General features: G+C 39.5%; 1 protein-coding gene across 1 annotated transcript in view; it reads right to left on the reverse strand.

Annotated features, from left to right (window-relative positions):
• Positions 1-326: 326 nt before the first annotated feature.
• The window catches only part of kcnj3a (potassium inwardly rectifying channel subfamily J member 3a), a 28,733-nt gene continuing 10,601 nt past the window's right edge, over positions 327-18,458 (reverse strand). The window contains exon 4 of the mRNA XM_066686389.1: positions 327-1,367. Coding sequence (XP_066542486.1) covers positions 775-1,367 — 593 coding nt within the window. The 3' untranslated portion in view covers positions 327-774. The remainder of the gene's footprint in view (positions 1,368-18,458) is intronic.

Here is an 18,458-nt window from a genome sequence, read left to right on the forward strand (position 1 = left end):
TAACATGAAACACCTCAGGACATATCCACTAATCCTTGTATGTTCTAGCATAAGTCAGAGTAGTTTTTAAAAATGAGTGTTTGATATCGATGTCTAAGGCCCAGAATCATTTGTAGGTAGTTTAAACCCATAATGCATTTATCTTGAGTATTCTGTTAAAAATGTATCAGCTTTCCTTTAACATCTGAAAAAGAACCTATGGACAAACTGAGAAAAAAGAAAGAAGGTAATATATTTAAGGCTAACATTTGTGTCTATTACCTCCCTCTAGCAAAACATGCATTTTAACATAATTTTAGGAAACATTTGTCTTCCACTTAACAGCCAAAACTGAGAGAGATCTAAAAATAAAAAAAAAAATAAAAAAAGGAAAAGGAACTCAGGCATGTGAGGGGAGCAGTCCACTGCATAACCTTATGGCTTCATGTTCAGATGTCCAGTCTGTTTTTCATTTTCTTGGCAATTTTAATTCACTTTTCAAACATACTATACACGAATCATCATGCCTGACAGACAGAGAAGATTTGCATTAACATGCACTTAGTGTTTCATACATGCCAGATTGTGCTTATAGTCCCAACAACCTGAAAGAATATGCTCACTGCATGTGGACCCCACACACATGAACAAATGTGCCATCCTGTTGTATAGGTATAGTAGGCATATGTGTCTACACTACATTTTCTCCCAGTATAAGATTTTTGTTCTTGTGTTAGTGACCTAAAGGAGAAGATCAGTACGTGTGTCCAGGGGCAGGGGGATGAGTGGTCTTTTCTATGTAAAGCGGTCAGAGTTCATCTTTCGTAGTTTGGGGGGCAGATGTCCGTCCATGCGGCCCCCTCCCCCTGCTAACCGCTGTAGTTTGGGCGGTAAATCTGCCACTGACTGACTAATGGGCTCTGTGATGATCTTGGTGGCCTTGGAGACATGTTTTTCTTCAGAAACTCCAGGCACCGAGCTGATGCGCTGAAGCTTCATGGGCAGGTCTCCCAGGCTGTAGGTCATCTCTGACGTAGTGGAGCTCATTCTGAGCAACTTCCGGGGCAGCCCATCCCTCCCTGTCATCTTCTGCAGTTTGGCTGGGAGCTTGGTGGTACTCTCAGTGTCCTCCAGTAGCTCCAGGCAGTCCAGAGAGCTGGTCTTCTCACCGCTGTTGCACAGTGATGGAGCCATGAGTGGCGAGGACATGAGTAAAGCCTCCTCCTGCTCCTTCACGCTGTAAGGAGGCGTAGGCACCTCGAAGGTGGCATGGAACTGAGAGTAGTCCACCTTGAAAAAGCCCTCCTCTAGGGAGATGACTGGGTAGAAACGATGTCCCCACAGCACTTCGTCCTCTGTGTACGACGTCCGTGCTTGGCAAGTCATGCCTGTCGGGAATGAGACAAAAAAATGGGATCATGGAATATACAGATGACAGGAATTATTCAGGAAGATATTGTAGCCGTGTCTGTCCTAAGCCTTGTGGAGTATGAGTATTCAAAGCTGCAGTGGTAACCACCACCCCACAACAAATCATTACTAAAACAGCTCATCAAAGAGCAAGTGAAAACCTTTTCATTTTTTCATAGCAAAAGGGTTTCCAACAATGGTCCCATTGCTAAACTGCTGAGTATTAATGGGTAATGTACACAGAGAAATGCACTCAATTACTGCTACGCACTCTTTTAATTTTGCACTCTGTATATGTTCATATAGTTTTATAGGTACCAAATGCACTCTCAGAAAAAATGGTACAGTAAAGTAGGTACAATATTGGTCACTAAAGGTACAAACTGTGTACAAGTGTTTAAAAGTCCAGTTTTGTATAAAAAAACCATAATATAAGTCCTGGAGATGAAATGGAGCATATGAAATCAACACAATTTTGAAATCTACAATTATAATTAAAGAAGGTACAGTTATGTTCCCTAATTAAAGATAAAATATGTACCCTTTAAGGTACCACCACAGAGACAAATTTTCTGACAGTGTACCTACGAGGACACATGAAATTCCACACTACACACAGGTATATTGGAATGTGAATTCATGTCATTACTGAAGCATTAGCCAAACCTGTAAAACGTCTCCATTCCATATCCAATTATTAATCTGGCAACATGTAATTGGAGTTAGCAAAGAAACACAACATGGTGTCCTAGAGAGATGCTAGCACCCTACAACTGGAACAGTGTTAAAGAAAGTGCATTCTCAGGATTCTCACACAGTACATTCATACAAGCGTGTGCAGACATGCACATGTGCCAGTTTGCTTGTACATATGAATAGCAGAAGTGCTTTGGTAATATTTCTTGAAAAACCCTGCAGTTCTCAGCTAAAGAAAATTTAACATGCTTAAAGAATTGTTTTATAATTTTGTTTTTATAATTGTACCCTGAATAAAAGGTCAATTTGTGCACTACTGGGATACAACATTATTACAACATGTCTTTAACAAAAAGAGGATAATTAATCAATAAAAACATCACAATGAGAATTAAAACAATGAGGGTTTTCAGTGAAACTGAAATAAATTCAGTTAAACCCAACACGAGACCTTTTCAAATCACTAAACACAGATGCTGAGTCTCTACACTATGCAGAATGTCTTCTTCCCAGTGACAATGTAGTGTAATGCATCCCCCTGGACCCTGGAGCAGGCAAATGGAACAGCTGGGACATGAACTTGAATGGAAGCTGCAGCATCATTCAGCAGTATTTTTTTCTTGTTTGTTCTAGTAGCACACCATCTAAACCATTTAGGCTGCAGTAGGTCCAACTACTACAGAACTTTCACTAATTCTTTAATACATTTATTCTGTCAATTATTACATTACTCATTATGCGCTGTAGAATGAAAAGTGGTCTATGCTGTATAAAAAGGCTAAAGATTTTTAACAGAGCGTGGCCATAATGCCCTGCTCATATTCACAGTCTGTGAAGTGATAAATTCCCCTCTTTTCCATTTTTAGATGTAACAGTTTGGCCTGTGCTCTGTGTCTCCTCAAATATTCTCTCTCCAACGAACAAATTCAATTACTGAACCCCTCACTCATAATTGCTCGGTTCACAACAGCAGATGAATGCAAATACAGCCGCTGACTGCTCTCTTAATCTTTCACTCCTACAGCCATTTAAGCTGCACTCTGACCTTGTCAAGTCCGAAAGAAAGGCAGAAGATTAAGATAATCAATTTACTTGAGTGGAAATCCCAAACAGACCTGATGAAAGGCCTTGAGTGAGGGGGACTGGCTTTAAGAGATTAGGTCAATAAAAACATCACTTCCTCATTCATATTTAAAGCCCTCCTCCAGTCATGGACTGAAATCATTTAATGCCCTAAAGCTCCCTGACATGGTCATTCTACACCTTCTCTTTCATTCACTATGTGCAGATCTATAAATATGCAATTAATATTTGCTTTTATCTCCACTCCCCCCTCTGCCCGCTCACCTCTGACTCTAAAGTTTTGCCCTATTGATGATATTGGATCCTTAAGTCTATGATGTAAGAAACCCTAGTTTCTGAATCTGTCCTTTTAAGAGTGTCTTTGGAACACAGAAGTCCCTCTACCGTCTAGAAAATGTAAAGTCACACCCCAAATCCCACATTTCTAAAAACTAATCTACTTCACAGTAATAAACTACTCCCCCATTCACATAATCTACATAGAAAAAGCAACATATTCGTTCTTGCCTACCCAAATAATACAATGTTAAAGACATGTTAAAAAGTAAAAATAAATAATAAAATAAATACATTTTAAAAACTGTATTAAAAAATAAACTCAATTCTATTTGACTCACTAGGACTTGAAAAAATCCATAAAATGTGGAAAATAAAACCTGAGCTTTGCGAGGTATATAATGAAATATTACATTCTCAGACATTATCTAAATCCAGTCTTGACTTGTTTGCCCTCAACCTCAACATACAAATACAGGAGGCTATTAAAAAGGGAAAAAAAGCTATAAATAGAGAAAAAAATACGAAAGGGATCAAATAAATCGATTCTTCTCATGAGCAGTAGCAAGACCCTGTGCTATCAGCGCAATACAGACTTTGTTATCCCTATGGACTTTTGCTGGTTCAGTGTTATAGCATTACCACTTTAATAAAGTACATTACATTCAAATACAGCAGACCTGTACTCATCAAAAATCCATTTTGCTTTAGCAACTGTTCCATCTCCTCTCTGTAGTTTGAAAGGAGTGACAGGCAGACTCTTCAAGCAGACCATTCATTTTCACAAATTGAACAGAGTCATTTTATGATGCCACCAGATTTACACACTGGTTGTAAAAACACAAGCATCTTTTCTTAGCGCTACAACTGTCACAGCCATAAGCTTTATTACCTTTCATTTAGTGTGAAAGCTCTCACAAGCCAAAGTAATTCATACAGATGGAGGCATATTCTATTTAAAGCAGCTAGGGTAAAGGTTTAAACAAAAAATCTATTTTTACATATTTACCGTAATAGTTTTCTTTAGAGCACTCTGACACCTGGGAACATAAAACCCCATTTCTAAATTCCAAATTGGGACACAGATGGCAAAATGTAAGAAAAAAACAAAATGCAATTATGTGCATATAATTTAAACTCAGAAAGCTTATTTTTTGCATATTTTTATTTTGAATTTGATGCCAACCGCATGTTCCCAAAAAAGTTGGTACAGAGGCATGTTTTGTTTTGCATCACTTCTTTTGTTCCTTTAACCACAATTTGTAAATGTTTGGCAAATGAGGAGACCAATTGCTGTAGTTTTGAAAGTGAAATGTTTTCTCAAACTTGCTCGTTATAGGTTTTCATATGTTCAACACCACAGGGTCTCCATTATAATGTTTTTTTGTTTCATAATGCACCAGGTGGTTTTCAAAGAGAGACAGGTCTGGACTAGTTTAGCCACTGGACTCTTACTAAAAGAGCCATGCTTTTGTAATCCATGGTAAATGTGAATTGCCCTTCCTCACTTAAAATACACAAGGGCTTCCCATGAAAAGATGCACAGAAACATATACACACATCCATCCATCCATTATCTGTAACCACTTATCCAATTTTAGGGTCGCGGGGGGTCCAGAGCCTACCTGGAATCATCGGGCACCCTGGAGGGGACGCCAGTCCTTCACAGGGCAACACAGACACACACACATTCACACCTACGGACACTTTCGAGTCGCCAATCCACCTGCAACGTGTGTTTTTGGACTGTGGGAGGAAACCGGAGCACCCGGAGGAAACCCACGCGGACACGGGGAGAACACACCAACTCCTCACAGACAGTCACCGGGAGCTGGAATCGAACCCACAACCTCCAGGCCCCTGGAGCTATGTGACTGCGACACTACCTGCTGCGCCACCATGCCGCCCCCACACACACACACACACACACACACACACACACACACACACACACACACACACACACACACACACACACACACACACACACACACACACACACACACACACACACACACACACACACACACACACACACACACACACACACACACACACACACACACACACACACACACACACATATATAAATAAGGTTACATTATTATAATCTAAGTACAGAAAAGCTGTTAGCTCAAAATTTTCCACACTCTTTATCCTCTGTCATGTGGCCACCTGCAAACTGCTTCTTCTAAGTTATTCCATATTTTCTCACACTATATGCCTCACACCTGCACATCAATGGGGTGGGACAAAAGAGATAAATCACAGTAAAGAATCCTCAGTTGTTCCTCAGCATTTCATTAGATAAAAGTGGCACGGGCAGCTGTGGCCTCATGGTCTGAGGTTGCTGGTTTGATCCCCAAGAACAGCGAGAACATCCATGGCTGAAGTGCCATTGAGAAAGGCCTAACACTCAAAAGCTCTGCAGGTGCAAAGAATGGCTGCCCACTGCTGTGTGTGTGTATGTGTGTGTGTGTGTGTTTGTGTGTGTGTGTACTGCCCTAATCACTACTGTGAGTGTGTGTGTTCACTGCCACAGATGGGTTAGATGCGGTTAAAAGAGGTCAAATTTCATTGTATGGTTGTACAATGATCATATGATGCTTTTCCACTGCATGGAACCTACACAACTTGGCTCTGCTTTTTGCTTTTCCACTGGCCCAATCTTGTCCTGGTAGCTGGAACCAGGTATTTTTCTGGTCCCTGCTCGCTTCCAACCGAGATGAGAAGGTACTAAATCGTGACATTTAAACACTGAGTGTTTATGACACGCAAGTCTTGAGTATAGTGGATCTTTAACATCAATAATAACCTTATGACAAAAAACGACTCACACGTTCACTGTTAATTGTGCTCTAGTAGATACTAATTTCAATCATTGAACATATATGTTATCTCTGTTGTTTAAAATTGAGATAAAGAAAATATATGTTAATGGTTTATGTAAATGGTTTTGTCACGCCCTCGTCCTGTCAGGTTTGTTGTCCCTGCCATGTGCTTTATCTGCACATGGCTTTGTCTGTTATTGTCCTTGTCCCGCCTTTGTTCCGCCTCCTCATCTGTGTCATGTGTTAACCCGTCCTCCTCGTTATCTGTCCAGGTGCGTCTCATCTGTGTTGTGTATTTAAGTCCCCTTCCCTGACTTCCTGTTGTCGTTCATTTTGTATTGTATTGTTAGTTCCCTAGTCATGTCGTGTCTTTTGCTATGTTCCGAGTCTTGTTGTTTTCCTCTGTCCAAGTTAAGTCTAGTCTAGTCAAGTCATGTCGTTTCGTTTAGTTTCCCAGTCGTGTTGTTTCACCTTTGTTTGTTCCTGTTCATGTCCTGTTGTTTCTCTCCATTCCAAGTCCTGTCGTTTAGTTTAAATTTCTAGCATTGTTGTTTCAACTGTTGTCTGTCTTTGTTTTGGTATATCTTTTGTTAAAATAAACTGTCCATGTTTTAGCAAGTGCGTCCGCCTCCGTCAGTCCGCCCCGTGATCCGTGACAGGTTTAAGTAAAATTTTATATCAAAATTGTTTTTAATTCCTCAAATATGTCCTGGGACAGTTTGACCCGAGGGCTACCAGAGGATCCCAAACGTGAAGACAATACAAGGGTTAAAAAAAATAATAATAATAACAATAATAATTATTATTGTTATTATTATGGGGGCGGCACGATGGCGCAGCAGGTAGTGTCGCAGTCACACAGCTCCAGGGACCTGGAGGTTGTGGGTTCAATTCCCGCTCCGGGTGACTGTCTGTGAGGAGTTGGTGTGTTCTCCCCATGTCCGCGTGGGTTTCCTCCGGGTGCTCCAGTTTCCTCCCACAGTCCAAAAACACACGTTGATAGGTGGATTGGTGACTCAAAAATGTGAATGTGTGTGTGTGTGTGTCTGTGTTGCCCTGTGAAGGACTGGCACCCCCTCCAGGGTGTATTCCTGCCTTGCGCCCAATGATTCCAGGTAGGCTCTGGACTCACCGCGACCCTGAACTGGATAAGCGGTTACAGATAATGAATGAATGAATAAATATTATTATATTTTATTTGTCAGAACACAGGACATTTTTCCACTTTACCTCATTCCATCTTAAACAAGCAAGGGCCCAGGGAAGGTGGTGGTGTTTCTTGATCCTGTTTATATTTTGTATGTTTCCATTTGTGAGTTTAAACTTGTGTTTGTGAATACAGTGCTGAACGTTGTTCACATACAATGATTTGGGGGAGTGTTTCTGAGCCAATGCAGTGATTTCTAATACAGAATCATGTCTGTTTTTAATGCAGTGCCATCTGGGGGCCCAAAGACCACAGCCAGCCAATACTGTTTTTAGGCTTAGGCCCTTGCATTTACAGATTCTCTGAAACATTAAAAGATATTATTTGCTGTAGGTGATGAGATCCCCCAGTCCTTTACTATCCTAAATTGAGAGACATTCTTCTTAATTTGTGGCACCATTTGCCCACACAGTCTTTCACAGTGTGGGAAACACCTCCCCATCTTATGTGTTGCACATAATTGGATTCTGTTTTTATTTACATTTTGCACAGTGCCCCACCTTTCCTGGACCTGAGGTTTGTTATGTTAGTGTTTATAATAACTGTCTGTAGAGTAAAGACCTCTTTCAGAGGATAATTACTGCGATAGTGGAACTATGAAGTTAAGGATGCTTTCCCAAGGTCATGAACAGCAAGCTAGGCTAAGAGTATTTTAACACAAAGCCACATAAGCATGAGCACAGAACTCAGTTAGGGTTTTTCACATTGTTTCTGCCTCATTGCTTTGGAGTCCAGAGTGAGAAGCTCAAGGCACACAGAAACATTCTGGAGTGACTAAGACATTGTGTTGATTATGACTGGAGGCAAAGAAAGCAAACGAGGCTAAGTGCTAAAACTCAGAAGGCCATTAGCTTTGTGCTGTCTGTGTGCACGCTACCTGCCAAAGAAAAGGCAGGGATAATTTACCAGTGCACAGCCCAAGAATATGACACATCAGAGGCTATTTGTCTTTTGCTACATCTAAAGGAACACCTGTCACCTAGGAAAAACAGACATAGCTCAGCTTGACTAGAGGGACTGAGATAAAAAGAAAAAAGACTGGAACTTTAAAAGGAGGCAAAACTTTCATGGAGAACAACAAATCCACAGGGATACCACAGCATATGAATATCCTCCTGTAACTGAGGGTTTAACTAAAACAAAAATGAGAGCATTTGCACAGCATTTATTATTCACAATGTAACATGAACCTGACAAAAAGGAAACCAGTCTTCCAGCAACAAATTAGAATGAATCAAAACAAATGAGCATATCTCTCTCTGTCTCTCTCTGTAATGTTAATAATTCACAGAGACAGTGTAAGTCAAATACACAACTTAATTCATCAGTGCTCATTCATTCTTGTGTTTACATACAGTGTGTTTGGTGGCTCTGTGAGACTATAGGTGGTAAAAGAGAAAAATAGCATCAGTTTATTTCACTCAGGAGGAAAGGGACTTATGTAATCATGACTACAACAGTGTGTTTCTATGGAAACCTAATCCTACCAGTGTGCACATGTAAAGCTGCTCTGATCAGCGATGTGTGGGGCTCATGTCTGAAGATGTTTTTTTCAGCCAACACACATACACATGCACAGACAGACACACACACACGTACATTAAGCATGTTTATTTCGTCAAAAGAATATGGCCATTATAACTATTCACTCATTACAGCTACCAATAAAGCAAGCCAGCATAATGTGATTGTGTTTGGACAGTGTTCTTTGTTGAACAAACCCAATAAATCACTGAAAGGGTAAGATGTAGAGCTTAATGAATCCAAAAGCCCATCTTTTCTCTTTTTTCTCTCTCTCTCAGCTCCTCAGTCTTTCTTTGTGCTAGAGTCTCAGATCACTGTCCCAAACTCCTGGGGCTAAAGTGGTGAGAATGAGCAGTAGATGACAACAGAGAGAAAAATTAATCAAGCAAGATTCTCCACTGAGCCCTTGATTCACCTTGCTCACTTATTATTGCAATTACAAAGCACCTGACTTCATGTCCACAACCACTGAAAAGAGGTATGACAGAACTCTCTAAGCAACGTCTGTTCATATAGCAATTGATGTGCCATTTAGCACTGAAGCATTTTTCTATGGTGAAAAAGACAACAAAATGTTGAAATTAAAGGAAAGAATTGTTGCCAACTGACATTTAATTACAAAGGTGAATACAAAGCTGCATCCTCCTTTTTACATTTGTATCATGGTCTATAAGGTTTGGTTACCTTTTTTCAACCGCCCTACCTTCATAGACTACCTGAAACTACTTTTTTGTATACTTTGTCAAGATAATTAATAGATCATAGATACTTGTTTTATTGTACTTGTCCCCGTGTCCCAAATTTTTCAGCTGGGTTCATTCATTATCTGTAACCGCTTATCCAATTCAGGTTTGTGGTGGGTCCAGAGCCTACCCAGAATCACAAGGCAGGAACACACCCTGGAGGGGGTGCCAGTCCTTCACAGGGTGACACACACACACAGACAATTTTGAGTCACCAATCCACCTACCAATGTGTGTTTTTGGACTGCGGGAGGAAACTGGAGCACCCGGAGGAAACCCACACAGACACGGGGAGAACACTCCAAACTCCTCACAGACAGTCACCCGGAACGGGAATCGAACCCACAACCTCCAGGTCCCTGGAGCTGTGACACTGCAACACCACCGTGCCGCCCAGGAATGATATATTTAAGCAATAAAACAAGAGGAGCATGATGTTACATCTATACTTAGGCTAAAAATCAATATTTTCCCTATGAATATTTAATGGTCTTCAAATGGCACACATAATGCACACATAGTGCCATAATAGTTTTTTTTGTCTAAGGCAAAGCACATAAGAAATGAATACAGAAATACGTATAAACCTGAAAACATTCAATTCATTAAGCCATAAGATGACTTTAAAGTAATATCTGTGATTTGGGAATTTGCTTCCCACTGGCCGTGCTGAATAATATAAAGCAGATACTGTATTATTGGCACAATATATATTTGATGGTAGCAGAAAACCAAATGTCTTCCATATTCTGGTCACTCTCAGTGGACTATAGTTCAACCCATTAAACACATAAACAATCAATAAATGACTGCAGAATACGATGAAGCAGAGTGAGTAAATTTTTCTCCTACACAACAAAATCCCTAGTGCTAACTTAACACCTACAGTGTTCTTTTAAATCCAGCAGGACACAAATAAACACTGCAAGAGTGAATTCAGCATTGGGGGTTTTACTCTGTGAGAGTACATCTGCAACACTTCATAAGGGGTAGTGTGGTTTTGTGGGGTGTACAGAGAAATAGAAAGTGGGGAACTGAGAGAATACAATCATGGAAGAAGAACGACATGTGATGGGGAAGGGGTATGAGAAAGAGAGAGAGAGAGAGAGAGAGAGAGAGAGAGAGAGAGAAATATAAATGTAGGGGCATCAGTAGTGGATTACTGGAAAGATGACAATAAGGTTATCAGTGCCATGCAGGCACAGCATAACATATGCACATATAGATATTCTTTCAAGTCAGAACAAGTTAGACAACACAGCATACCTGCAGCTATATTTTATATTTGATTTCAAGTACTCCTGTGTGGATTTTTCACTGGACAATATTAATAGCTAAAGGTTTTTTATCCTGCCATGCTTTTGAAGTGTCACTGAATCATACACATAATTTAGAAAACGCATGTCTACCTGTGGGTACAGGGCATTTTCATTCTTTTAAACTCATACAAATGAGCAGCATGTTAGAAACCTTCACTACCTGACATGCATCAATGTAGGAGCACAACTGTACTATTTTACTAATAAACAAAAACACATACACAAAACAAATACCTATTACCTTTGGCAATTTTTTAAATAATTTTTTAGCATTAAGTTAATCTACCATTGTGACTTCACACTGTTACATGTTTATTATTGTACACAGTTATAAATGACAAAGGACTGTAACCCAGTTTCCATGAATGGCAAATTTGTTAAGCCATAAATTAGCAATGAGCAAATTCACCATAGTGGGAAATCAGGACAATCTCTTGAACACATAATAATTACAAAGATAATGACTCTCCTGTAGACCTATATAGGCACAGCTGGGTTTATTATTTGGTGAAACCCACAGTAATGCTGCTAGATCACCTTTTAATCTGTATAGTTTCTTCAGGTAAAAAAACATCTGTTGATAAAATGAAATGATATATGTATGCAGAATAAATGTGTAGGAGAGAAAATAGTCAGGATCTATTTTTTTTTTCCTGACACTAGCTTTTCCAAAGCTTTGACAGGCGTAGCATTACACAAGACAAAAATAGCAGTTCACCTCCAGAAGGACTGCCTCACAGAAGTGGCCACTTCTGTGAACAAAACATCTATGTGCCTATGTGTTTACCCAAGATCGATTAATGCCATCTTTAGAGACTCACAGACTCGATCAATCAATAGTGCCAGTAACCCAAACATTAAAAGCAGATTGCAGCCTTTATCAGGGCAGATAAGACATTTAAGATAAGACACTGCCAGCCCCCCAGTCTGCCCCTCATTCCCAGAGCCAGCACAAACCAGAGATCCACAGCTCACTAATGAGGGGCAGATATGCATCAACAATATGTATTTTTTTATTTTACTAATTAAGTTGTCAGGCTCAGATTTAATTCATAATCAGTACCAACAGAACAAGAAATGAGCTAGTGTTAACCCAACAGGCTGGTTTTCTTTTGTGATCCCTGTTCACATGTAAAAAGCACCCAAATATACACTGTTCCAAAATGCTGTACATCAATTTGTAACAATTTAGGGTACACTCTTAAAAATAAAGGTGCTACAAAAGGTTCTTTGAGTGATTTCCAAGAACCACTTTTGGCTCCATAATGAACCATTTGTTAATATGTTTAAATGGGTAAAGGACCTTAAGATCCTTTAAAAGGATCTCTCACATCTCCTGATCAAATGTCATTCTTCATGGAACTAACATATTATTCAAAACTTTTGTTAGTAGCATTGATTATAGACTAGCATTGATATTTCTCTTATTTTTAAAGCCCAAAAACATGAATGTGCTTTTTCATGCTGTAATGCTGGTGTGCAGTGACGAAGAGATGAATAATGAAAAGGCAGATGTAAATATGGATGTGGTTTTATAAGCAAATGTGAGGACAAACAAAAGCCAATCAATGCAACAAACAGAAACCCTGGGAAACATAACATGGAATATTAATAAAACAGGATTTTAGTGTTCTGTTCAAGTGTGTTAATAGGCAGTTTGCACCCCCTGCTTTAGTAACAGCTTCTGATCCTTTAGGAAGGTTTCACATTAGTTGTTAGGACATTGTGGTGAAGAATTGATTGCATTCAGCCACAAAAGTAGTAATAATGGCATAATAAGACCTATTGATTATATCATAGGTCTTCGTCATGTATGAATTACATAAATTATAAGTGACTGCAGAATTTTGTGAAGTTTTGAGGAGGCATCAGAGCAGTTTAGTCAAAAGATATGCTTCTGAAAGCTGTATCATCACTTGTGAGGCACCTATCATTTATACATTTTGAGAACATCGGCTACACTGCTGTGCAATTATTTCCAGTCTCAGTCTTCTCTCCCTCCCATCTCGGCTCTCCTCTGTCTGTCTGCTGCGTTACAATGGTTTCCATGGCTGATATACCATCCACAGCACACAGGGTTCATGTAGGGTCCTGTCCCTCACCTCCACCGCCGCTGATTTATCACCATTCAACATATCCCTGACAAATCCCTAAAGACACAATTAGCTGGCCCTCTCCTCAGGACCCTGCACACAGCTCACACACTGCCTACAACATGCCACCATTCCCAGCTCCGTTCATCCTTTTGTCAGATTAGGAGGAGCTCTTTTTTTTCCACAGGCTTAATTACAGTGTAATGACGTCGGAAGGTTTGGTTTGTGCAGAATCACAGTAGGAGCTGGGGCATTGAACACTGACTCGATCTCAGGGGGCGTCTGAATGCATACAGTAAACTGAATAACCCATGTACAAAAACGCTTTCAAAAGATTTGTTTAATTCTTCCACTTGGCAAATGAGCAATGTTGTGATACTAGAGTAGCAAGTGCTGAAACACATCCACCACCCATGGGGTCGACATTTCTACACCATCACCACCAATAATATCCACAAGAGTGTGCTAAAAATGGGGCCTGCTTCATCTCCTCAACATCTAGAATAAGAGCTGCAATTTTTCTGGCAGAAGGAGAAGGTTATATTAAGGCTTGTGCTTTCAGGCTTATGAAAGCCTTTATCAGGCTGATCGCAGAGCAGTGGAGCAGAGCCACGTTTAAACTTGGCATTTATATGGACCCTTATCGGACTGATCTCAGAGCAGCACTAAATTTGAACTTTGCCATTGTGAGGATCTTTATCAGTCACTGTAATGGGATTCTGCACTGAACTGCATCCTCGCAGAACACACAGCAGAGCAGAAATGCAGCAGAAATCTGTGGGGGAATTCTCCTTCATGAATATAGGATTTTTTCTTCATGAGCAATTCAAGAAATCGAACTGTTAAAAAGGAATCCTACATGGAAACACAGTGCAATTTTATGCATTTAAAAACACCTGCTATGATTTATTGGAGCGCTGGAAGAGTTCAAATCCTAACAAGCAAAAACAGAGATGTAGGGTATATTGGTGGCTAACAAATGGTTCACCAATTTGATTACTGGTCTGATATTGGAATTAAATCTGCTAATGCTAGCTTAGCAGGTAACATTTGTGTTATGCATACACTAACACATGCATCCAGACCACTGAGCATTTCCATTTTCTCTAATCAAATGAAAATAATACGGTACAATCCCACAAAGACACTTAACTGTGTACTACTGGAAAGGCTGAGACATTTTGTAAAATGCAATATGAATTTGAATCTGTGATTTAAACAAATTCTCTTGAATGCCTGGCACTCATTCCAAAAACTGGACAAATGCATGTTCACCAGTGTGGTTAATCACCGTTCCTTCAATTAATCTTTTTAATTGTTTGGGAACTGAGGATACTAGTGGTAATTGTTGCAGTTTTGCATGTGGAATTTTAGCCCATTCTTGAGGTTGTAAAATTTCAGCTGCTCAGCAGCTTATTTTCATCAGGGTCTGACTCTCCTCTAGATGTGTCATACAGTTTCAATAGGAGACACACATGCACTGTTGTCTGTTCAATGCTGTTCTTGCACATACAGACTGTTTTTCTAGAAAAGACTTCGCCATGATGGCAGTAACAACATCTCTAAAGTCCTGGTGTATGTCTCTGCATCAATGGTACATCCACACATATGGAAGTCACCCAAACAGTGTGCACTGATGGCCCTCCACACAATAACAGATGCTGGCACCTTTAGATGATAAAAGTAAAATTCTGGATGGATAACAGATTGTCTTTGGCAAGGAGAACTAGACATGTATTTTTCTTTTTTCTAAAAACATGCTGAAACGTGGATTAATCTGACGACAGCTAATATTTCTGTTGTCTTTTGGACCGTATGAGAAGCTGGTGGCCTGAGAAATTCTGCATCGAATTCATATATTGCTTCTTCCTTTTATGAAATTTCAAGTTGTATATTTTGATGCAGCAGTAGACTGTATTAATCTACAGTGGTTTTCTAACGTACTCCCAAGGCAATATAGCTGTATTTACCTTAGTAGCCTGACCTTATTTCATGCAGTATCATCTGAGGGCCCAAAGATATCCTGTGTAATATGGATGCTCCTGTTATAGCCAATCATGTTACCCTCACCCCTCACCTGTTAGTATTCAGTGTTGCAGAAATCATATTTATGTATGTATGTAATATAAATATGTTTAAGATATTTAATCACCGCGACCCTGAAATGGATTTAGCGGCAAAGAAGATGGTGATATTTCATAGAACAATCATAGGTTATTGTTATTATTGCATATTAAATTTAATTAATTAATGAATTTATGGGACAGTAAATGTCCCACCCAGATGATTTTCTTTTAACCATAGCATAGATATCAAGTTTCTAGCAGGTTGCCATCTAGAAACACTTGTGAATCTAGAATGCACTTATTTATCAATGCTCAACTTCATCTACCTCTATGCTATTACTGGTCTTGTACCAGCACTGAATAACACAGACCATTGGCTGCTACCAGACCAATTTTTTTATATCCTACTCAGTTGTTTCCAACACAACTGTCCTGATTTGTTACCTAGACAACGTTTTGCCAATCATATACCCGAAACATGTATGCCTAGGGCTGTCCTCCTCATTATACTGCAACATAACACATAATGCTCGGGAGCATACCACTTGCTAGTTGGCCCAAAACAGCCCTATACTTCTACATAAATTCAATAATTGTGCATGTCGTAAACCAATACATTGGCATTATTTCACACACTCAGGGGCATTCAGGCATGCACTGCCTATAGAAACTCATCAGGAGTGAACAGCTATTCTGAGTGTTATGGATGATATGAGTGAGTAAAGATAATCTGGGGCATATGTTGACAGAGAAGCTGAGAGTTGTGTGGCACAGGGATCTTCCCTCAGGGTTAAAGAAGGTTTTGTGCAGCACTGACCTGGAGCGCGTCAGACTTAATTGGTGTTCCTGCTGTCACCTGTTCTGCGGAAGCCCGCCTCAGCAGGGAGCTCATTTTAACCCTGTAAATTACAGTACACTGTGGCATACTGCACAATGGAGGGAGAGCAGTCTAATCGCTCACAATGACTGTCAAAATCTCTTTCTTTCTCTTGCCCCCTCACCCACCTCCTCTCAGTCACTGTCTCGAGGCTCAACTCCTCCAACCCCAAACCATTTGTTATAACCCTTCTGCTGTTGGGTAGTTTAAAAAGCTACTTGCCACTGTTTTGCTGCATTCCAAACACCCTACGGTGAAGGCAACAAGAAGGACCTAGCAACTACAAACTTGTGGGTTTTTTCTTCACTCCTCAATATTTCCATCTCTGAATTGGCCAGAGCTCATCAAACACTGACACCAGCACTCAGCTAATCATTCACGTAATCTGCTCCATCAATATTCCACGCTTAGTATAGAAACTGGAAAAAAATAAACCCTGAATAGTTGATTCATTCATTCATTGTCTGTAACCGCTTATCCAGTTCACGGTAGGGGTGGGTGCGGAGCCTACCCGGAATCATTGGTTGCAAGGCAGGAACACAGTCCTTCACATGACGACACACACACACACAAACACTCACACCTAGGAACACTTTTGAGTCGCCAATCCACCTACCAACGTGTCTTTTTTGACCGTGGGAGGATTATTAAATTCTATTTGACTTGTATTAAACAGAAAGCTTTACCGAAGCACAATATGATGCATAATGAACTTTTTTTGTAAAAACACTCTAAATTTAAAATAGTCTCCTGTGACATTGTATTACATCAGCTTTGTTTTAAACTTCTTCTTCTTCTTCTTCTTCTTCTTCCTTCAGCTTTTGGAAAGCTAGTCAACTGAAGTCAAGCCATGTTTATTTCTATAGCACGTTTAAAAGACAATGTGTGCTGGCCAAAGTGCTGCACAATAAAATCTACTAACAAAACAAGAACAAATAAAATTACAAAACATAAAAATATATAAAACAAACAACGAAAAAACATCTAACAATAAAATGGAAGAGCTACTGATAGCAAGATCACATGAACCAAGGCAGAACAAATGACTGATTAATCTAAAAAGGCTCAAATGCCAGAGAAAAAAACTAGGTTTTCAAGTTGGACTTAAAGATCTCTATTGTAGGAGACTGTTCCAGATCTCATTTGAACCTCAACCAAGAGCGAGGGATGGCTAAAAGCAATTGGTTACAATGCTGATAAAAATCGAAACGGTCCTCTTTTTGGCAAATATTGATTTGTCCTTGCTCATGAAAATACATTTTTTCCCTAAAGACTCCTTTTACACTAAAGAATGAATGCATCACTTGTTTAGCATGTTTCTGAATCTTTCTCAATGTCCTCAGTTCTCCACTGTCACTCTTCTAAAATTTTTGGAATGTGCTGCAGTTTCATAATCAGTGTATAAATGTTAAATGATAAATATGTAAAATGATATTTTAATAAATAAATTAATATGAATTATATTTTATTAACTATTAAATATACGGCACATATTTTTATATGATATATAACATGACACATAATGTCATTTATATACAAGCCATACTGTATATATAAATCACTTCCTATATCTGAATGTCACAAACTTCTTTGGAAAGAGCTCTCAATACGCACACTGCATTAACATGCATTGTTACTGCATGTGACAGCCCTAAACACGTAACTTGGCTGAGGCTGAGGCTGAGGGTTATGACACCTGTCCAATCCATGATCGTTCTCCTGAAAGGAAAGTGTCAGCATTTCTTCCACTTTGCATAATGACCAATACTAACCCCAATAAAGGGGAGTGCTGAGAATGAAAGTGAAGTTCAAGCTGAAAATGAGTTGTTATGCTTTTCATCCTAAACACTTGTCCCCAAAGCTGCTCTGGCAGCTGTTGTTTTGTGTATATACAGCATGTGCCTACCTGAAATCCTAATTAGACTCATTCCCAATGTGTGTGTTGCTCAGACACATGCCCCAGCCTACTTATGCACAGCAATTTGAAATTCATACTCCTTTTTCAATGTCTCATCTCTCCCTCTCTCTATTTCTTTCTCTCTCTGACACACATTTTATGAGTGTGCAGGTTAATATTCACTGGCTTTGTGTGCTTGCTCAATATTCTGTCTGACAGTGAATACAGGCAAAAATCCAACGTGAATATTGAAAAATGAATATGAATTAATATATGCTGAATTATGTACACAGAGCACAAATACTCACAGACAGCCAAACCAAAAAGAGAGTCTGCAGATATATTCTATGTTTAACCATGGCAGAACATGTCGTATTAAAAGAAATAGAAACATTAACTGAAAAAAAGCAGTTAATGCAATAGCAATAAATATTTTAGAGAACAAAGGGTAAACAAT

The sequence above is a fragment of the Hoplias malabaricus genome, chromosome 12 (assembly GCF_029633855.1).
Source record: "Hoplias malabaricus isolate fHopMal1 chromosome 12, fHopMal1.hap1, whole genome shotgun sequence".
NCBI classification, from domain to species: domain Eukaryota; kingdom Metazoa; phylum Chordata; class Actinopteri; order Characiformes; family Erythrinidae; genus Hoplias; species Hoplias malabaricus.